Source organism: Phocoena sinus, chromosome 17 (genome assembly GCF_008692025.1).
Source record: "Phocoena sinus isolate mPhoSin1 chromosome 17, mPhoSin1.pri, whole genome shotgun sequence".
Lineage (NCBI taxonomy): Eukaryota > Metazoa > Chordata > Mammalia > Artiodactyla > Phocoenidae > Phocoena > Phocoena sinus.
In genome coordinates, this window is record NC_045779.1 from 46,761,819 (window position 1) to 46,784,976 (window position 23,158).

The 23,158-nt window shown below is 40.3% G+C and overlaps 2 protein-coding genes across 2 annotated transcripts in view; one reads left to right on the forward strand and one right to left on the reverse strand.

Annotated features, from left to right (window-relative positions):
* Positions 1-756: 756 nt before the first annotated feature.
* Positions 757-23,158, reverse strand: part of SLC25A32 (solute carrier family 25 member 32) — a 49,724-nt gene continuing 27,322 nt past the window's right edge. The window contains exons 2-7 of the mRNA XM_032609608.1: positions 14,373-14,523; positions 12,448-12,533; positions 11,001-11,161; positions 10,517-10,630; positions 9,804-9,949; positions 757-2,096 (exon numbers count right to left, since the gene is read on the reverse strand). Of these exons, the coding sequence (XP_032465499.1) occupies positions 1,961-2,096; positions 9,804-9,949; positions 10,517-10,630; positions 11,001-11,161; positions 12,448-12,533; positions 14,373-14,523 (794 nt within the window). The 3' untranslated portion in view covers positions 757-1,960. The remainder of the gene's footprint in view (positions 2,097-9,803; positions 9,950-10,516; positions 10,631-11,000; positions 11,162-12,447; positions 12,534-14,372; positions 14,524-23,158) is intronic.
* LOC116742687 (HMG domain-containing protein 4-like) lies at positions 19,394-21,548 on the forward strand. Its single transcript, XM_032610515.1, is given in 6 exon segments — positions 19,394-19,458; positions 19,574-20,321; positions 20,516-20,787; positions 20,789-20,823; positions 21,056-21,232; positions 21,235-21,548. Coding segments are annotated over 6 exon segments (1,596 nt in total). The 5' UTR covers positions 19,394-19,408.

Below are 23,158 nucleotides of genomic sequence, written 5' to 3' on the forward strand. Positions count from 1 at the left end.
AATTCTATAACTGTGCCTTTACTTCACTTCTCAGAGCTTTCTGAGATGCTCTTCCTGGGTTGTAATATCCAAATTTGGCTCGAATAACAGTTTCCATTCCTTAGGTTGACTGATTTTTGTCAACACCTCATAGTGGCTTGCTTCCTCCCATATGTCAAAATGTTTCAAATACTACCTCCTCAGAGACCTTTCCTGACCCCAGCTGTCCTACCTAGCATAGCAACACTATTCCCAACTCCTTAGTTTTATTTCTAGCATTTACTATTTGAAATTATGCATATTTATATTTTGTCACTTCACACTAAAATGAAAATTCCCTGAGGGCAGGAATGTTTTGTAGCTCATTTACTGCCGTATCCTCAATGCTTGGTAACATACATGGCACAGCGCAGGAAGGAGTGCTGTAACCGTTGATCGAGTGGAATGAATTCTCTTCTCAGAACTTGTGCAGGGCTTGTAGAAATCTTCTTGCGTGTTCTTAATCTAGAACTGTAGTTATTTAATGCTTATTCATCCCACAAGCCTGTATGCTCTCAGAGGACAGGAATTATGGCTTATTAATTTAGGGGTACACAGGAGGCATTCAAATAATGGCACTACCTCTAAAACTCCAAATATCAACTGTAACTTGTCTTTCCATACAGGGACTATTATCAGGATTTCATGTGAATAACAGTATTATTCAGAAGGAGGAAAATACATCACATTTAATTTATAATGCATTCCTCTGCATGTAATGAGATACAGTAAATACAATTAGGTACTTATCTTTATTTTTAAAACAAAGCCATCTTCAAAATATTAAAAAAAATAGACCTCTTTTCAAAGAACCATTTAAATGTGGCTTTGACAGCCACAGTATTTTATTTATAACAAATAGATGGTACTGCAAAAAGCATTCATACATGTTTACGTAAATAAAAATGTTAGTATCATTCTGGCACCTTTTTGGGGCAGGCCTTTATATTTATAGAAAAATTACCATAACTAAAAGTAAAATCAATAAATTAGGCCTTTAGTGTAATTTGTATTTAAACCTGAATTTGAGCAACCAGTGTAGATTGGTAACTTATTTGGGATCTGGACCCACATATCTGAAATCTGAAGTAGAAAGCTAAAGCTTCTCATTTCCATACAGTTTGTCTGTCAACAAATGTACCCAAGTCATTCTAGTATCTATATAAGGTGATCTATTAGCAACACCAGTAAAGTGATTTATAGACAAATATGCTAAGTAAGGGCTGACACAGCTGGATCCTAGTTCAGATTTTATAAAGACACTAAGTACCTATGCCGAAAAATAATGTGAATCCAGGATTACATTTTAAATGATGAAAGAGCTTCTGGGAAAAAAAATTAGTGATGGAATGACAACAGATGTCAGGTACTTCTCAAATTAAGAGAAGTACATAACTGCATTCCAAATGAATTAAAACAAAAGCACATTTACAGTGGATTCTTTTTCCCCACCAAACTTTCCCGTTTCAAAAATGGTCAGGATTTGGGCAACATCTTTCCCAGCAAACACTTGAAACAGCAATGACGTCTTTTAAGAAGCCATTTTTTTTGCTATTGCACAGAGGTTGATTTTAAAGCCAATACAGACAAACGAGTTCAGAAAAAGGAGCGGTCTTCAAATCCATTCAGCAAATGCTGCAAATCAGCTTCTACTTGGACAATGAAATGGAGAAAATCTGTGAAACTCTCCATTTGGTGTCAGTTTTACTGTTGTGTTGCTGGCAACCATTTCAGGTAGAGGAAGCCAAGTCCCATACGTATGGGGAAAGCAAAAGCAGAAAAACATTGTGAAGGCTTAGCAGTTCTGTGACTTCTAATGATTACAGATCGAATTCAATTATGAGCCACGTTGCTGTGCAGTATTCTTCTGAGTTTCATGTCTCAAATACAAAGGAGCACGTGGCTGCCTTGGGCAGATGTACTGGAATTATCTTCTTTTAGTTTACTTTTTCTTTTCTCTAAGGCCAAGTAAAAAATGTGAGATATTTTCATATACCACAAAGGTAATACAGCAGGCTGGAGTCACTCTAATCAAATTGGGGGCAATTCCTTTGTAAAATCCACCGATGCCTTCTTTCCTTTAAGAGAGAGACAAAAAGGATATATACATATATATGCATATATACACATATATACTTAATTTCCTACAGAGCTAGCCTGAAGATAAAATCATAAACATCTTTCAAATGCCTTTAAATGTGTGAACATGTAACAGTATTAGCTGATCTAATGTAGGCATTAAACATCTCATAACTAATAAAAATGCTAGACAACACTAAACATAGCACACAAAAATAAAACTTTATTTTCTTAATGCCTAGAATTGGAATAAAGCCTTGAAACTTTTCACTTACTTTCTCAATATATATATTTACTAAAGTGAACTGAATTTAAATGTTTAAATACTCTGTTCTGGCCTTTTAGAATTAAAAAGTAACGTGGGGATGTATACCTATAACAATTTAAACATCCCCACACTGAAGACATGCATGTCTTCCATACATGGAAACAAGTGTTTGCAAAAGTTCTGCTACCAGTAGCAGATGTGGGGCCTTTTTTCCTTTTCTTTTTTTAAATTGGAGTATAATTGCTTCACAATGTTGTGTTAGTTTCTGCTATGCAATGAAGTGAATCAGCTATATGCATACATATACCCCTCACTCTTGGACCTCCCACCCCCCCCCCATCCCACCCATCTACGTCAACACAGAGCAAGGAGCTGAGCTCTGTGAGCTATACAGCAAGGTCCCATGAGCTAGCTATTTTACACATGGTAGTGTATTTATGTCAAACCTAATTTCCCAATTCATTCCATCCTCCCCTTCCCCCCGCCAACATGTCCACACGTCCATTCTCTACATCTGTGTCTCTATTCCTGCCCTGGAAATAGGTTCATCTATGATTCCACATACACGCATTAATATACAATATCTGTTTTTCTCTGAGTTCCTTCACTCCGTATGACAGACTCTAGGTCCATCCACATCTCTACAAATGACCCAGTTTTGTTCCTTTTTATGGCTGAGTAATATTCCATAGTATATATGTACCACATCTTCTTTATCCATGCATCTGTCCATGGACATTTAGGTTGTTTCCATGAGCTGGCTATTTACAAATAGTGCTACAATGAACATTGGGTTATACGTGCCTTTTTGCATTGTGGTTTTCTCAGGGTATATGCCCAGTAGTAGAATTGCTGGGTCATAGGGTAGTTCTATTTTTAGTTTAAGGAACCTCCAGACTTTTCTTCACAGTGGCTGTATCAATTCACATTCCCACCAACAGTGCAAGAGGGGTCCCTTTTCTCCACACCCTCTCCAGCACTTATTGTTTGTAGATTTTTTGATAATGGCCATTCTGACTGGTGTGAGGTGATACCTCACTGTAGTTTTGATTTGCATTTCTCTAATGGTTAATGATGTTGAGCATGCTTTCATGTGTTTGTTGGCAATCTGTATATCTTCTTTGGAGAAATGTCTATTTAGGTCTTCTGCCCATTTTTGGATTGGGTTGTTTGTTTTTTTGATATTGAGCTGCATGAGCTGTTTGTGTATTTTGGAGACTAATCCTCTGTCAGTTGTTTCGTTGGCAAATATTTTCTCCTATTCTGAGGGTTAGTCTTTTTGTCTTGTTTATGATTTCCTTTGCTGTGCAAAAGTTTTAAGTTTCATTAGGTCCCATTTACTTATTTTGTTTCTATTTTCATTACTCTAGGTGGTGGGTCATAAAAGATCTTGCTGTGATTTATGTCAGAGTGTTTTTCCTATGTTTTCCTCTAAGAGTGCTATAATGTCTGGCCTTACATTTAGGTCTTTAATCCATTTTGAGTTTATTTTTGTGTATGGTGTTAAGGAGTGTTCTAATTTCATTCTCCTACATGTAGCTGTCCAGTTTTCCCAGCACCACTTACTGAAGAGGCTGTCTTTTCTCCACTGTATATTCTTGCCTCCTTTGTCATAGATTAGATGACCACAGGTGCGTGGGTTTATCTCTGGGCTTTCTATCCTGTTCCATTGATCTATCTTTCTGTTTTTGTGCCAGTACCATACTGTCTTGATATTGCTCCAGCTCTGTTTTTCTTTCTCAAGATTGCTTTGGCTATTAGGGGACTTTTGTGTTTCTATACAAACTGTAAAACTTTTGGTTCTAATTCTGTGAAAAAAAAAAAAAGCCATTGGTAGTTTGATAGGGATTACACTGAATCTGTAGATTGCTTTGGGTAGTATAGTCATTTTCACAATGTTGATTCTTCCAATCCAAGAACATGGTATATCTCCCCATCTGTTTGTATCATTTTTGATTTCTTTCATTAGTGTCTTTGTTTTTAAGACTGTTTGGAATTTACTCTCTTAAATAAGAAAAACACACCAAATCTCACAACAGCACAAGTTAAAAACAGAGGCAAACGCAAGGCTTCACGGCAGGAAGCCTGGAGGTGGACAGGCACACCGTTCTGGCACAGCTCTGGCCTCTGTACCATGCCTGGGGACCCGCCTGCCGCCCTCTACCCCAAGCTTAACGGACCAGGAAAAGTGGGGTGCAGAATCCCTTAATTCACTGGTCAGGTCTTCAAGGCCATGCTGAGGCCCCTTTCTGGAGAGACTAAGGATTCCACTGTCCTACAGACATACTAAACACCAAGAGACACCAGGGAGTTGTGGTAACAGACCTGGGGTGGGGGGAAGGGGCAAACACAGGCCTGAAAGCAAAGCGGTCCCCTAGGGTTCCTGAGCAAGAGTCCTGCTCCCCTGGTTTGTCTAAGTCACCTTTCTGGGGTTGGGAGTGTGCACTGCTCACTTTCTGAGACACTTGCCCCTGCGGTCCCCACCTCCCCTAGGGTGCCTGGCTACTCTGCTCTCCCCAAACCCCGACCGGAACACTAAGCCAGGTCAGTGGCACAGTCCCCAATGTAAGCCAGAACCAAGGAACAAGCTGCTTGGGAAAAACCTTCACTAGTATTGTTATTATTATTTAGGGCACAATACATAAACGTGTACTTGTATATATGAAACTAAACCAGTGCAAACATATGTGTGTGTATATATATATATATAAATGTTCACACAACACCATCTACTTTGACTCTTGGGGTAGGGTTGGGGAGGGAAGCTGGATTCGGATTCTCTTTGCTTTTCTAATAGGCTTTCCAGAAATGCCTATAAGAGAAGAGGGCTTGGGAAGCAGTGGGAAGATCTCGTAACTTCCTCCTGATGGCAGGAACCCAGGATCGTACCGTGTGGCTATTCTAGCTGGTGTGGGAAATGCCTGCATTTCCTAATGGCTCATTCAGCATCCAAACTATGGAACCCAAAGGTGACCATGCAGGTGACCACGGGCATGCACCAGCCACAGCGAGGCAGCCTTTTATGCTAAGATCCTCTTTCCATAAGACGACAGACAACGAAGCCTTTCTCCCATCCCATGTCTGTGACCTGTACTGGAAGCAATGCTCTTCTGTTCCCTATGATACCCCAAGCCGGTACACTTCAGTTTTGGTTACCCGCTATGTGAGGTGTAAAGGGGACTCCTCTGGATGAAGAGAGGATCTAAAATCCTTCAACCGAGGGTCTTGTATTCAACGAGAAAACATCCCACTGGGGTTTTTCTTTCTCTGCCTGTTGTTATCCAAATGTTTCCTCAAGTCAGGGAAGGTACGATGAGGCCAGGGTAAGAAAATCTGTGCCAGGTCCACTGACCTGCAGCAGAAATATAAGAAGCTTTTGAAACAAAGCATTTACTGATTTTGAGAACAGAAAAGAGGGTTTCTACATTAAAAGATGCTAAACCAGGCAGCAGCTAGAGGCCAGGTTGCCAGAGACAGATGATGCTGGACTAGATTCTAACTCGCGGGTTGTGTTTGTGTTTTCGGCAACAGCAGTCATTTTGGTGTAAGAGGAGAAGAACATAAGGGAAAAGACGGAAATGCCCATCAGTGTCTTAGTTTTCTGAATACAGGTCTTTTTGTCTCCTTAGGTAGGTTAATTCCTAGGTATTTTATTCTTTTTGTTGCAATGGTAAATGCGACTGTTTCCTTAATTTCTCTTTCTGATCTTTCTTTGTTAGTGTATAGGAAATTCAAGAGATTTCTGTGCATTAATTTTGTATCCTGCAACCTTACCAAATTCATTGATTAGTTCTAGTAGTTTTCTGGTGGCATCTTTAGGATTATCTATGTATAGTATCATGTCATCTGCAAACAATGACAATTTCACTTCTTTTCCAATTTGTATTCCTTTTCTTTCTTTTTCTTCTGATTCCGTGGCTAGGACTTCCAATACTATGTTGAATAATAGTGGTGAGAGTACACATCCTTGTCCTGTTCCTGAGTGTAGAGGAAATGCTTTGTTTTTCACCATTGAGAATGATGTCTGCTGTGGGTTTGTTGTATATGGCCTTTATTATGTTGAGGTAGGTTCCCTCCATGCCCACTTTCCGGAGAGTTTTTAAATCATAAATGGGTGTTGAATTTTGTCAGAAGCTTTTTCTGCATCTATTGAGATGATCATATGGTTTCTACTCTTTAATCTGTTAATATGGTATATCACAATGACTTGCTGATACTGAAAAATCCTTGTATCCCTGGGGTAAATCCCACTTGATTATGGTGTATGATCCTGTTAATGTATTGTTGGATTTGAATTCCTAGTATTTTGTTGAGGATTTCTGCATCTATGTTCATCAGTGATACTGGTCTGTAATTTTCTTTCTTTGTGACATCTGTGTCTGGTTTTGGGATCAGGGTGATGGTGGACTCATTGAACGAGTTTGGGAGTGTTCCTCCCTCTGCAGTTTTTGGGAAGAGTTTGAAATGGATAGGTGTTAGCTCTTCTCTAAATGTTTGATAGAATTTGCCTGTGAAGCCATCTGGTCCTGGACTTTTTGTTGGAAGATTTTTAATCACAGTTTCAATTTCATTACTTGTGATTGATCTGTTTGTATTTTCTATTTCTTCCTAGTTCAGTCTTGGAAAGTTGTACCTTTCCAAGAATTTGTCCATTTCTTCCAGGTTGTCCATTTTATTGGCATAGAGTTGCTTGTAATAGTTTCTTATGATCCTTTGTATTTCTGTGGTGTCTGTTGTAACTTCTCCTTTTTCATTTCTAATTTTATTGGTTTGAGTCCTCTCCCTTTTTTTCTTGATGAGTCTGGCTAAAGGTTTATCAATTTTGTTTATCTTCTCAAAGAACCAACTTTTAGTGTTATTGATCTTTGCTATGGTTTGCTACATTCCTATTTCATTTGTTTCTGCTCTGATCTTTATGATTTCTTTCCTTCTACTAACTGGGTTTTCTTTGTTCTTCTTTTTCTAGTTGCTTTGGGCATAAGGTTAGATTGAGATTTTTCTTGTTTCTTGAGGTGAGACTGAATTTCTATAAACTTCCCTCTTAGAACTGCTTTTGTGTCGTCGTGTTTTCGTTGTCATTTGTTTCTAGGTATTTTTAAATTTACTCTGATTTCTTCAGTGATCTCTTGGTTATTTAGCAGCGCACTGTTTAGCCTCCATGTGTTTGTGTTTTTTACCGTTTTTTTCCCCTATAATCTAATCTCATAGCATTGTGGTTGGAAAAGATGCTTGATACAACTTCAATTTTCTTAAATTTTACGAGGCTTGATTTGTGACACGAGATGTGATCTATCCTGGAGTGTGTTTTCGTCAGCTTTCAGATGGAATGTCCTAGAAATATCAATTAAGTCTATCTAGTCTGTCCTGTCATTTAAAGCTTGTGTTTCCTTATTTATTTTCAGTCTGGATGATCTGTCCATTAGTGTAAATGGGGTGTTAAAGTCCCCCAGTATTATTGTGTCACTGTTGATTTCTCATGTTATGGCTGTTAGTATTTGCCTTATGTATTGAGGTGCTCCTATGTTGGATGCATATATATTTATAATTGTTACATCTTCTTCTTGGATTAATCCCCTGATCACTATGTAGTGCCCTTCCTTATCTCTTATAAGAGTCTTTATTTTAAAGTCTATTTTATCTGAAATTAGTATTGCTACTCCAGTGATTTCCATTTGCATGGAATATTTTTTCCATCCCCTCCCTTTCAGTCTGTATGTGTCCCTAGGTCTCAAGTGGGTCTCTTGTAAACAGCATATATATGGGTCTCCTTTTTGTATCCACTCAGCCAGTTTGTGTCTTTTGGTTGGAGCATTTAATTCATTTACATTCAAGGTGATTATCGATATGTATGTTCCTATTACCATTCTCTTAACTGATTTGGGTTTGTTTTTGTGGGTCTGCTTCTTCTTTTGTGTTTCCTGCCTAGAGAAGGTCCTTTAGCATTTGTTGTAAAGCTGGTTTGGTGGTGGTGAATTGTCTTAGCCTTTGCTTGTCTGTAAAGCTTTTGATTTCTCCATCGAAGCTGAATGAGATCCTTGCTGGGTTGTAGGTTTTTCCCTTTCATCACTTTAAATGTATCCTGCCACTCTCTTCTGGCCTGCGGAACTTCTGCTGAAAAGTCTGCTGATAACCTTACAGGGATTCCCTTCTATGTTATTTGTTGCTTTTCCTCTGCTGCTTTTAATATTTGTTCTTTGAATTTAATTTTTGTTAGTTTGATTACTATGTGTCTTGGTGTGTTTCTCCTTGGGTTATCCTGCCTGGGACTCTCTGTGCTTCCTGGACTTGGGTGGCTATTCCTCTTCCCACGTTAGGGAAGTTTTCTACTATAATCTCTTCAGGTATTTTCTTGGGTCCTTTCTCTCTCCCTTCTCCTTCTGGGACCTCTATAATGCGAATGTTGGTGCATTTAATGTTGTCCCAGAGGTCTCTTAGGTTGTCTGTCTTCATTTCTTTTCATTCTTTTTTCTTTATTCTGCTCCTTGGCAGTTATTTCCACCATTCTACCTTCCAGCTCACTTATTTGCTCTTCTGTCTCAGTTGTTCTGCTACTGATTCCTTCTAGTGTATTTTTCATTTCAGTTATTGTGTTGTTCATCACTGTTTGTTTGTCCTTTAGTTCTTCTAGGTCTTTGTTAAACATTTCTTGTACTTTCTCCATTCTATTTTGGAGATTTTGGATATCTTTACTCTCATTACTCTGAATTCTTTTTCAGGTAGGTCACCTATTTCCTCTTCATTTATTTGGTCTTGTAGGTTTTTACTTTGCTCCTTCGTTTGTAACATTTTTTTGTTGTCTCGTCCTTTTTGATGGGTGGGGCTGTGTTCCTGCCTTACTGGTTGTTTGGCCTGAGGTGTCTAGTACTGGAGTTTGCAGGCAGTTGGGTACAGCTGGGTCTTGGTGCCGAGATCAGGACCTCCGGGAGACCTCACCCTGATTAAGATTCCCTGGGGTCTGGTTGCTCGGGGGGGCTCCTCTCATCCCCTTAGGTGTCTGTGGTCCCCCACCAGTGCCTGGGAGGTGTCCTAGTTGTGAGGAGTCACGAACTCCGCGTCCTCCTAGTCTGCCATCTTGACTCTGCCCCACCTTGGGGCCTTCTTAATTCTATTAAACTAGGTTTTTTATGACTTCCTATGTTCAATGCCATTCAAATATTCTATAATACCTAAATTTTAATTAATTTGTCAAGGTACTTTCATACATCTCATTTGATTTTTATAAACAACTCTGTCAACCTAGATATTCAAATTTTATAGATGAAGAAGTCGAGGCTCATGGTTTTCTATGGAGTAAATGGGATATGGGGAGGAAGGGTCCATCAGCCATGTTTTCACCACAGACACTGGTCTTTGCTATAAAACTAATGAGGTCAACTGGACGGTTTAAGATTTACAAGGTACCTCCTAAGAGCCATTTTGATATACCACATACACTTACCTCCATGTCTTTGTGATTACATCCAATACACCATTGTAAAACATGTGTTGATCCTGCAGACGAGCTCTTACAACTTGGTATGGGTATGTTGCTGCCACAGCAAATATTTTGGATAATGCTGCAACTGATATATATTCTACCGTGCTCTAAAATGACAACAGAAAACATTTGTTTTTCTTTAGGTAGGGTTTCTTTAAAAATATAGAAGTAAGGGCTTCCCTGGTGGCGCAGTGGTTGAGAGTCCGCCTGCCGATGCAGGGGACACGGGTTCGTGCCCCGGTCTAGGAGGATCCCACATGCCGCGGAGCGGCTGGGCCCGTGAGCCATGGCTGCTGAGCCTGCGCATCCGGAGCCTGTGCTCCGCAGCGGGAGAGGCCACAACAGTGAGAGGCCAGAGTACCGCAAAAAAAAAAAAAAAATATATATATATATATACATATATATAGAAGTAAAATTTACAAAGGGAAACCAACACTGAAGTGGATCCACAAGTGAAAAATACTGTTTCCCCTCTTGAAACAAGGTCGTTCAATGGGGTTCTATTTTTTACAGTTGTGTGCCATTATCCTGTAAAATATTTAACTATAAATTAAATTAGTGGCAGAATCAGTACTTATCATCATAGCAATACTATCAAAGTAAACGTGACAAAATTTCCATCTATTAAATGCCCATAAAAATAAATACCAGTGTTTTTTCAAGTATCACCTTACCAACTGTGCTTCTGGTAATCTATTGGTATGTTGGTTGTATTTCAATTTCAACAATTCATATGCCATAAACTGAAGGGCACCATGTGATGTTCCAAACAGCCCAGGAATAAACCCCTACAAAGGAACAAGTGAAGAAAAAAAAAAAAGCTAAACTAAGCGAGTTTCCAAGGGACCACAGCTTCCGGGGAGGGGAATAAGGAATGAGTGACCTCAATGTGTGACTTAGAGAAATGGTTACTCAACAAAGTTTTATTTTAGACAGTCCTTCTCACACCCACCAGTGTCACGATGATACTTCTTATGGTAATAAGGATAAACAGTTTAAAGTACAATTTCAATACAGATTTCGGTTGTCATTAAATTGTTCCTTGCCTAAGTCTGGTTTCTTTTCAGGACTGAGTACAGGTCATTCCGAACTCAGACAATAGAGCCAAGGGAAATTACAATTGTCAGCTATTAAAATATATTGATAATAATTCATTACCTTATACAATCCACGCACACCTTCATACTTATATATTTTCAAAAGTGTATCAAACATTCCTTTATATTGCCGCTGTGAGGCATTAACAACACCATCGTACTGTAACATAAGGCGAGTTTTTGTTACCCATAATGGGTTGGTAATGCAGAGGGTCATGGCTCCTGAAATCAGATTTAAATAATATTACTCAGCATACAGGTACTTTCTCACTTCTGACAAGCTGAATTAAGAACAGTCCATTTATATAAAGAATGGGGCTGTACCTGCAACAGCAAGGTGTGGTCCCTGAGGCCCAGACCTACGGTTAATGGGTAGACACAGTTTTTGGTGGTCTTAAAAAGTTCCCCATGTGGTTAGTGAGAAATAAATTTAAAAGGTGATGAAAATGTGAAACACTTTCCCTTTGAGGTGTGAGGGTAGCAAAGATGTCCTGGCTCCTAAACAAAGTGGCCTAGTGTGGAGAACAGACCGAGGTCCTGGGAAGCAGATGCTGATAAGGAGATACATATACTTAGGAGGAGGACACAGTACAACCCAGAGGGGCTGAAGATTAGGGGAAAAGGACCAGCAATCCAGCACCTCAATCATCTGTGCATGTGCACACGTATACCCACCCCAACTTTATCACCCTCTTCCTCAAACCCACTCAAAGTAGCCACAACACCTCAAAAATTAAATAACTATGTAATATCAAAAGAAATATTTACATTCTTTACAGAGAGTGATGATTTTGTTAAAAAAATTCAAATGGTTAAGTTTCGCATTTGCCAAGTTTCCTAAGTAGTCCTTTATTCAACAAGTATTTATGGAGTCCTATTGTGAGTCAGGTCTCTGCCAGCAGCTAGGTATTCAAAATGAGCAAGATAATTCTTGCCTTAAAAAACAATCAGTAAACATTAAGAAACCAAGGTGGGGAATTCCCTGACAGTCCAGTGGATTCAGCACTTTCTCTGCCGAGGACCTGGGTTCAATCCCTGGTTGGGAAACTAAGATCCCACAAGCCATGCAGCACGGCCAAAAAGAAAAAAAAAAAAAAACTACCAAGGTAACAAGGTATCAAAGTAGGAGTTAAAAGACTTATGAGTCCTACTTTGTTTTTCCTTCTGAATATTACACATACATAAGGCAATTAAACAAGACTATTAAATTGTTTAATTTGAAAACTGAAATCATATTTTAATGGAAGAAACACTATACCAAATCATCTTAAATCATTAGAGTCATAACCTTTCTAAATATTATACCCTTTGAGACAAGTAAAATTCTTGAAATCTATCCAGAGAATCCATCAGAATACTTGCCTTCTAAGAAATTTCATGTGATAACTGATTAGTATAGTTAGATGAGCATATTTAAACTCAGGTGTTCATAGGAAAAAAAGCAAATAAAGAACAAAAGTGAAAATCAAGTTGGAAGTTGATGTTTTATATTTCACACACTACCTTACCAGCTTCAGCAGCTGAGATGAGATATTCTGTTGCCTCTAACCTTTCTGTTCTTCCTTCTGTCTTATATGATTTGATGGCATTGTAACTAAAAGAATTAAACATGAACAGTTGTATAAATATTTGAATGGGTGACATAAAGCAGTAAATTCTACTTTAAAGTGTGGGTAACTTAAAAATACCTCAAAAGTAGAAGTCAATACGTAATCCAACTACAAAACAATACCTTTTTCACCTTTTTCAAATAATGGATTTACTGGAAATGGTTTACTGTAAGACTATACTATCTCTCCCCCCAGATATGTAGGCTGGCAATAAATATGTAAAATATTTTCATCACATGTTCAACCATTAATAAAAACAGCAAACAGGAAAACTGGAAGGGGGGGTGTACTGGTGCAGCAATTGGGCAGACAAAAAAAGGGCAGCTAACCATTACGTTCAGATACTGTGGTTGGCAATTCTGATACCTAAAACACTCCACGGATCCCACCTAACAGATTAACAAGGACCACAGTGGCTCACAAGAAATCATAACAAAAGATAACACAAACAGTACCATGAGAGATTCAGGAACTATTACTGAGATCAGAGAAGGCTTTGTGTAGGAGGCAACACGGAGCCAGGTATGGAGAGACAGGTGCAGTTTCAATAGGGAAACACAAACATGAGCCAAAGTTATAGGGGTGGATGGGAAGACAGGGCAAACTGAGCTACACTTGAGTGACACACTGACATTTACGCTTTACTTGGCAGAAAACAGCCATAAATGCTTCTGAGTAAGGGAGTTAAATCACCTTTTTTGTCAAACTCCAATTTCCACTTTCCTCCAGGAGGAAGACTTCAACTAAATAAATCTTTCCAAACTTGACCAATCCATTCTATCATAAAACAAGTATACTGTTTTATGATAATTTCAACACATAAACCTTACATGGCTTGCCCTTAGAAACTCTCTTTAAAGAACCCACACAGCTCTGAAATTATTAACATAATAAATTTTATACATACGGTTTCACCCATCTAGGAATGTCTTACAACTGAAAATAGGAAAAATATTTAAACAATATTAAGGCTGATTTATATTTTGATTTCACTTAGGAAATATTTTAAGGTTGGTTTGTATACTGCCATAAGATTATGAGAGATCAAGTAAAATGTAAGACACAAAAGAGAAGAAGGCAAATATACCAGGTATTGATGTTTTCCTAAAAATGCCCTGTATTAAAACAAAAGCCTCCCCATTCATGGATTCAGTTTCAGATATCAGGGGCAAGCTCAGAGCAGCACGCACTCCTCCACTGTGGTGTGATAATACTTTGTGTCCATGCCCTTGTACACTCAACAACTTGAATATGGCTGCCACAGGTGCTTTCTGTGGCTTCTTCAGTAAGCATCCAATATCAGTGTTTACAAATGGTAATGATACCTGACAGTGAAGGAGTGAGGAAATGAATGAACTACAAAGATGAAGGAGCAGGTCAAATAGGAGGTAAGAAAGAACATGCCTCAGACTCTTTCAGTCATGCACTGGCTTTGGCTTTCTGTTCCCATAGGGCTATCCTGTGATACATGTTCTTATGAGGACTCCAAGATCTGTCCTCTTCTGCTTTTCCAACTTCATTATGAATCAATGTATTTTGGGAAGCCACCTTCCTGAATCCATCTCACAGAAATGGCCTCTGGAAGAGTGTTTCTCCATCTCATCCTTTTACCTTCTTATTAGTAACTTTTTTCTAGACTAAATGCCTCTGATAATAGCTTACAGAGAATGAGACTAAAATGCCATTCTGCTCTTTCTAGCCCTTCCAATGCAGAGAAACTGATTAAATGACTCACCTTGCTTCACCAACTGATTTTTTAAAAAATCATTAAAAACATAAATTCCTTTTTATTTACTACTGTAAAATCTCCCAGACCTACTCACAAGAAAAAGTAGAGTCCCCAGGATAAGCCTGCACCCCACACATTTGGGGTTACTCCTTGGTAAAGTCCCCGTAGTCCATCAAGTTTCCAAATGGTGGTCAAGCAATGCAAAACTCCTTTATATTTCGGTCTCAGTTCCAATCCATCACTCACTGCAGTAAAGGATACAGAGTTAGGTGGGAGCAAAGTTCTAGCTCTGAATTATATATAAACATATAGATATCACACAATCAATCACAGAAAGGAGGTAAATTCAAAAGAAAAAAATTTTAGGTAGATAAAATTATTTTCCAGGATTTGATATTTTTAAATTAATAAATTCATATATTTATCTAAGTTTTAAGTGTGTAGTATACCCTCAATAAAAACTTGGATAAAGACGTGAGGAGCGATAAAGCAAATGTAGAGAATGGGATAAACTTTCCTGGAAATTCTCTTGCCACAGTCCCCACCAACACACACACACACACAAATCAGAATAGAAAGTAGAAAATCCCATTGTTTTCTTACTCTCAAAAGTTCTAAATTAATAAAACATGATAGGGTAAAACAAAAACTGATACTACACACATTCTGTGTTACTTAAATAAGGAGAATTCAAATCTGTTTTGGAAGTTTAAAAGATAATGCTTATTTAAAATAACTTCTATTTCATGAAAGACTCCACAAGCCAATAAGAGATTGAAAAAAATTTGTAGTATAGGGTTAATATATCTAATTTACAAAAAGGATTCACAAATCAATAAGAAAATGACAAACAGCCTCTAAAAAACTTATAGGCAAATTACATAAACTATCAATTCACAGAAAATTACTATGTGTAATTACACATAGTAATTTTCTGTGGCTGGAAGAGAAATGGAACAGAATGGAGAGCCCAGAAATAAACCCACCCACTTATGGTCAATTAATCTATGACAAAGGAGGTAAGAATATACAATGGAGAAAAGACAGTTCCTTCAGTAAGTGTGCTGGGAAAACCGGACAGCTGCATGTAAAAGAATGAAATTAGAACATTCTCTAACACCATATACAAAACTAAACTCAAAATGGATTAAAGAACTAAATGTAATACCAGATACCATAAAACTCCTAAAGGAAAACAGGCAGAACACTCTTTGACATAAATTGTAGCAACATTTTTTTGAATCTTTCTCCTAAAACAAAGGAAATAAAAGCAAAAACAAACAAATGGGACCTAATTAAACTTAAAGGCTTTTGCACAGCAAAGGAAACCATTGATGAAACGAAAAGACAACCTACCAAATGTGAGAAAATATTTGCAAATGATATGACCGATAAGCGGTTAATATCCAACATGTATAAACAGCTCCTATCACTCAACATCAAAAAAACAAACAACCCATGGCACAGGGGCTGGGTGCTGAAACACGGGCTGCAGCGAACAAACTGGGGGAGAGGACTGGGGTTGGCTGTGCAGAGACTGCCCAAAGGGACTGAAGTGTGGTCTGGGCCACAACAGGGTGTGTGTAGGGTGCAGCCCAGATCTGCCATAAAAGCCCCATTGTTAATACACACACACACACACACACACACACACACAGTGAGGGGGTGGGGCCCCGCCATAGCAGCCTCATTCTCAGTGTGCTCACAGCAGGTGCAGCTCTGCTTCTAGGAGCTCTGGGAGTGCGCAAGTGCCCACACATAGAGATAAGACTAAAATCTGAGCAGATCCCTAGTGCTGGAGATTTCAGAAGCGGGGCTGAAATCTGAGCCGTGTCCCAGCAGCTGTGTGGATTTATGCTGCTGGGGCTCTGAAGGTGTAGTGCCTGTGGGACACTGGAGCATATTACTGGCACTGGAGCAGGTCTGGTGTTAGCACTGGTGGGCTTTGTGGGCACCTGGAGGTGGGGCTGGGGTCTGGGCTGATTCCATAGCTCCCATGGGCGGATCCCCGTGCTGGACTTCAGTGGCTCTGTGCTGGCGGCTTTGTGAGCACAGCACCTGAGGGACATCCTGGCCAATTGCCTGCATTCCCAAGGCTGAGGGCAGTGCCAACAACACTGTACTTTGCGAGCTTACACAGGTGACACCACAGAGTGCATTTCCTGGTGGACAACTCCTGAGGAGGAATACTCAGCGGCTCCTATCCCAGCAGGAGCAATCCAGTCCCACCTACCTCACACTGTAGCTTAGAATCGAATATGGGGGCTTCTACTCCAACAACTGGGGAGCAGACCCTGCCCCTGACAGGGCTGTGACAACCACAGAGCAAACATGAGGTCCCATTCATGATCCAGTGCAGGCTCTGGTTACTGCCACAACAATCACACCCCCTCTCAAGGCGATAACAGCCAGCACACACTGAGAAAAAGCAGCAGCAGGCATCCATACTAAAAACAGCCCTTGCACCAAAAATATTAGACTCACGCAGGCAACACAGGGATGCTCCCACATAAAAACAGCCTTTCAAGACCACAGTAGATAACTGTTTTTCCTAAACTCATAGTCAGAGAAATATAAATAAAATGAAGAAACAGAGAAACCACTCGCAACTAAAAGATCAAGAGACTTCCCCTGAAAGAACAAACAATGAAATAGCCCTTGCCAGTCTACTAGACCCTGAGTTCAAAAAGGAGGTAATAAAAATACTGAAGGAATTAAGAAAGGATACCAACGGAAATGCAGATTACTGTAAAAATGACATAGAATCTATAAAGAGGAGCCAATTAAAATTAGAAAACTCATTTGCCAAGAAGAAAGCTGAACTAAAGGCAATAAATAGCAAACTGAATAATGCAAAAAACAAATAAGTGATCTGGAAGACAGAATAATGAAAATCACCCAATCAGAACAAAAGACAGAAAGACACATGAAAACAATATATGAGACCTATGGGATAACTTAAAGCATGGCAATCTATGCATAATAGGGATCCCAGAAAGAGAAGAAAGAGAAAAGGTGATCAAAAATGTATTTGAAGAAATTATGGCTGAAAACTTCCCAAACCTAAAGAAGGAAATAGATATCCAGGTACAGGAAGCACAGATGGTCCCAAACAAGATGAACCCAAACAGACCTACACCGAGACATATTATAATTAAAACAGCAAAAGTTAAAGATAAAGAGAGAATTCTAGAGGTAGAAAGAGAAAAAAAGTTGATTACAAGGGAACTCCTGTAAGGCTATCAGCTGAGTTTTCTACAGAAATGCTGCAGGCCAGAAGGGAATGGCAAGATATATTCAAAGTCTTGAAAGGGAAAAACGTACAACCTAGGATACTCTACCCAGTGGGATTACTGTTTAAAATAGAAGGAGAGATAAACAATTTCCCAGACAAGCAAAAACTAAAAGAATACAGCAATACTAAACCTATGCTAAAAGAAATATTGAAAGGTCTTCTCTAAATAGAAAAAAAGCAAGAATCTAAAGGAAAGAGAATCACAATTGGAAAGTAAATCATTTAAATAAGATAAATGTTTTTTGTGAAAGCAATTATAACTATAAACAGATAAACATGAAGATGTAAAAGAGGCCATCAAAATCATAAAATGTGGGGAAGGGGAGTAAGAAAACAGATTTCTTTTTTTGTATGAATGTGTTTGAACTTATATGACTGAGTCTAAAGCAGGTATATAGTAATGGGTTAATGTACTTGAAAACCAGGGAAACCACAAATCAAAAACACAACAGATTCACAAAAACCAAAAAGAACTCATGCATAATTTTTAAAAACCCATCAAACCAAAAAAGTAGAAAGAAAAAGAAACAGAAGAAATACAAAGTCAACTAGAAAACAAGGTTTAAAATTGGAATAAATCCCTATCTATCAATATTTACCTTAAATGTCCATGAACTAAATGCTCAAATCAAACGACAGAGTGGCAGATTGGATTAAAAACAACAAGAACCTCCAATATACTGCCCACTTTAGAGCGAAGGACACACATAGATTGAAAGTGAGGGGATAGGGACTTCCCTGGTGAGGCAGTGGTTAAGAATCCGCCTGTCAAAAAAAAAAAAAAAAAAAGAATCCACCTGTCAATGCAGGGGACATGGGTTCGATCCCTGGTCCGGGAAGATCCCGCATGTAACGGAGCAACTAAACCTGTGCACCACAACTACTGAAGCCCGCGTGCCTAGAGCCCATGCTCTGCAACAAGAGGAGCCACTGTAATGAGAAGCCCACGCACCACAACAAAGAGTAGCCCCCACCTGCCACAACTAGAGAAAGCCTGCATGCAGCAACAAAGACCTGACACAGCCAAAAAAAAAAAAAAGAGGGGATAGAAAAAGATATTCATGCAAATGGAAATGACAAGAACAGGGTAGGAATACTCATATCAGACAAAATAGACTTTTAAGACAAAGGCCACAAAGAAAGATAAAGAAGAACAGTATATAATGATAAAAGCATCAATACAAGAAGAGGATATTACACTCAATATATATGCAACCAATATGATCACCTAAATACATAAAACAAATACTAACAAAGAAAGAAATTGCTGGGAATACAATAACAGTAGGAAACTTTAACACCCCACTGACGTCAATGGGCAGATCTTCCAAATAGTAAATCAACAAGGCAACAGAGATACTAAATGATACAATAGAACAGGTAGACTTAATTGATATTTTCAGGACATTATATGCAAAAAAACCTCAGAATACACATTCTTTTCAAGCATGTGTATTTCAGAATACACATGAAACATTCCTTAGGATACACCACATACGAGGACACAAAACAAGCCTCAACAAATTTAAGAGGATAGAAATTATTTCAAGGTCTGTGCTCTGGGCTCGACTGAGGCTCCCTGGCCGCTTGCGCTTTTCGCTCCTTCTCCAAGATGGCAGCAGTCAGCGCACTGAGGCAGGATCTGGGCGAGCCTCGTGAAGATTGCTTTGATGGTGATCACAGCTTTGGGGACACAGGGCTAGCTGCTGGCCAAAGCCAAGACGAAAAGAAACGTTCTTACAAAGATTTTTTAAGGGAAGAGGAAGAAATCACTGCTCAGGTAAGGAATTCTTCCAAGAAGAGGTTAAAGGACAGTGAACTTTTACTTCTTGGGGATGGACAAGCACAAGAAGAGGAAGCACTCCTCTGATGATTACTACTATGGAGGACAGTGATTCTTGTTCTGAGTGCCGATAAACCAGGGTGAAGGAGGAGAGAGGTGGAGGGCTGGTATTTTGGAAGATTCAGCATAGAAGAACAGTCTTCATTTGTGATACACCAGATATTTTGTCTTTGGAATTGTCACTGAAGAAAAAGTCCAGCCCGCAATCTGCTGACACAACTATGGACCTGTTGAAAGGGATCACTTCCCCTCTGGCAAAAGGCACCAAGCCCCACCAAAAGACAGGAGAAAAGTCCTCCAGTTCTTCGAGCCATTCAGAGAGTAAAAAGGAACACCACAGGAAGAAAGTCAGCAGAAGCAGTGGGGAGCTGTCCCTGGAGGATGGTGGTTCCCACAAATCCAAAAAAATGAAACTGCTCTATGTGAACACTGAGACACAGACCCTTTGGGAGCCTGATGGGTTAAAGATGAAACTTATTCTCTCACCAAAGGAGAAGGGAAGCAGCTCAGTTGATGAGGAGTCTTTTCAGTACCCCTCTCAACAAGCAATTGTGAAAAAATCCTCTAAGACGTCAGCTTGAGATGAGCAAGGTGCTTTACTCCTAGGACACGAGTTACGGAGCTTTCTGAAAACAGCCTGGAAGAATCACAAGTCATTCTCAGATTCACGTTCATCTCCTGGCCCTGAAGGCTATGGGTCTGATGCCTCCCAGTTCCCAGAATCCCACAGTGCTAACCTTGATCTTTCAGGGCTTGAACCTATTCTAGTAGAATCAGGCTCCTCCTCTGGCGGGGAGCTGGAGGCTGGGGTGTTAGTGATTGATGATTCTTACTGGGAAATCAAGAAGAAAAAGAAGTCAAAGAAGAGCAAAAAGAAGGACAAGGAGGGCTTCCCTGGTGGCGCAGTGGTTGAGAGTCCACCTGTCAATGCAGGGGACACGGGTTCGTGTCCCGGTCTGGGAAGATCCCACATGCCGTGGAGCGGCTGGACCCGTGAGCCAGGGCTGCTGAGCCTGCACGTCTGGAGCCTGTACTCCGCAACGGGAGAGGCCACAACAGTGAGAGGGGCCCGCATACCGGGAAAAAAAAAAAAAAAAAGAAGGACAAGGAGAAGCATAAAGAGAAGCGACACTCCAAGTCCAAGAGAAGGTCGGGACTTCCTGCTGCTCCAGCGGGAGAGGTCCCAGCGCCGCCCAGCCCTCCGCCCATCATCCCGTACACTGGAGCAGCCGCCCCTCCCCCACCGTTTCCTGGCCTCCACACGGATAGGCACAGTGAGAAAAAAAAGAGAGAAGGACAGAGAGAAGAAAAGCCAAAAAAGAACATGTCGGCCTACCAGGTGTTCTTTAAGGGGTATCGTGTAACCTTTGTCTGACCATCTAGGCATAGATTTTGGGAAACTGAGTAAAAAACTGGCTGAGGGGCTTCCCTGGTGGCGCAGTGGTTGACAGTCCGCCTGCCGATGCAGGGGACACGGGTTCGTGCCCCAGTCCGGGAAGATTCCCACATGCTGTGGAGCGGCTGGGCCCGTGAGCCATGGCCGGTGAGCCTGCACGTCCGGAGCCTGTGCTCCGCAACGGGAGAGGCCACAACAGTGAGAGGCCCGCGTACCGCAAAAAAACCCCCACAAAAACCCCCCAAAAACTGGCTGAGGTGTGGAAGCAACTGCCAGAAAAGGACAAACTGATTTGGAAGCAAAAACCTCAGCATCTGCAACACAAACAGAACAAAGCAGAAGCTACAACTGTGAAAAGAAAAGCATCCAGCTCAGAAGGTTCCATGAAAGTGAAAGCTTCCTCTGCAGGAGTACTGTCGCCCTGAAGAAATCCCCACCCACCAACATGCTATTATTACCCGCCTCGCCAGACAAAGCCCCCGAGACAGAGCCTGTCGACGTGGCCGCTCATCTCCAGCTGGTGGGAGAGTCCCTGAGCCTCACTGGACATCACCTGCAGGAAACCAAGGGCATGGTGGCTGTGTCTGGCAATTTGTCAGTGCTTCTGGATTCCATCATCTGTGTGCTTGGCCCCTTAGCGTGTGTGACCACACAACTAGCCGAGTTGAATGGCTGTCCCAAACAGGTCTTGTCAAACACGCTGGACCACATCGCTTACATCATGCCTGGACCGTGACAGCAAAGACTCCTGGGACAGAAACCTTATCTTGCCTGTTGCTGGCTTGTGTATATGTGACTGTTGCAGATCCCTTCACTGGCCTCTGGGTGTAGGTTTTAAATTTTTATATATATGCATAATGTGTATATATATATATATATATATATATATATATATAAAATGTATAATATATACATAGGACTGTAACTACTTTGCTTTTAATAATTTTATGAAATGGCAAAGGTTTAGCCAAGAGGAAACCTTGGTATGAATATGGGCTTGGGATTACTTCTTCTCCTGTGGTGGATAAATCTGCCTTAAAAACCAATGTAACTTGGGGGCTGGGGGCTTGTTCTGGATGTCAAGTGCATCGCTTTAAGGTCAGCCAAAATGTGATTTTTTTCCAAACTCAATTGTACCTCCAGACCCATCAATGACCATTTGCCTTGCCTGTCTTACAGTCTGAAATGCAATGGGAAAGATTATGGGAAGACGTCAGTTAACTGAAAGTACAAAGCTTTTCAACCCGAAGTGACCTAGGTGGGAGGTGATAACATCGTTCCCATCTGAAAGTTGTTGCGATGGTTTCAGTGAACTTAGTAGGGGGCTTCATCCCAATTCCTGCTCTACCAGTGTCCATGTCTCAAAACTTACTGTAATCATTGGTACCATTGGCAGCCTCAGTCGGAGCCAAGATTTGTGAGCCCTGGAGAGGGTAAGGCCATTAATGCCACCAGCTGAATGGACTATATTGTGAGCAGACCCACAGCATTTGGTCTGCAGAGCTAAGAGCTGTTATCTTCCATTGGCAGCGTCAGCTTAGCTCACAGTTCTGCTGCTTAGTTGCTTGGTGGGTGTGGAAGGTGAGCTTTGCCCAGCCTGATTCCTGTGTTCATCTCATTGGCTCACCTGTTGGGCAGATACACAGTGTTCTGCATTCCACACTTAAGCAAATTGCGAAAAAAGTATTCTATTCTCATGTAGGTTTGTTTATGTGCATGTGTGGATGTGTTTTAATTATGTGTATTTAACTCTTTAAACTCTCTTAGATTTTAATTTATCCTGTAAATTTCTGTATGTATAATTTAAAAACAAGAGCCTCCAACAGCAACAGCATGTGGAAGATACAGATTTGTCATTTCTTCCTCCCCTCCTTCCTCTGGTCTCCTCTGCAAACTCCAAATCATCTACACGTTCAGGTACTGTGCCTCGGAAAGGAATCATAGTGGGATTCTAGTTCTTTACAACTGAACAGTGTCAAGAAACTAAATAAAAAGGAACGTTACCATTCCCACCTGCCCTTATTTCCAAAGAACCAGATTTTTGCTTCCCAGTTCCAAAGAAAACAGTTGAGGGCTTCAGGGTTGTTTTTAAATTTGGTTTGAGAGTCCACGTGAAAACCAGACTCTGAGGTGACTGCTTTCTTCCCTTGGCCTGGATGGAGCACCGCAGTATCAAAGTAGATCTTTCAGGAAAGTGCCGCCATCCTGTATCCTATTTAATTCCTTCCTTTCTTCCCACCAGTGTGGTCACAGGGCTGTTTTTCTTAAAGGTATTCTGGCTGCTGAATGCCATTCTCACCTCAGAGCAGTTTTGAGATTTAACTGGGGAAACAGAAGGAAACAGGA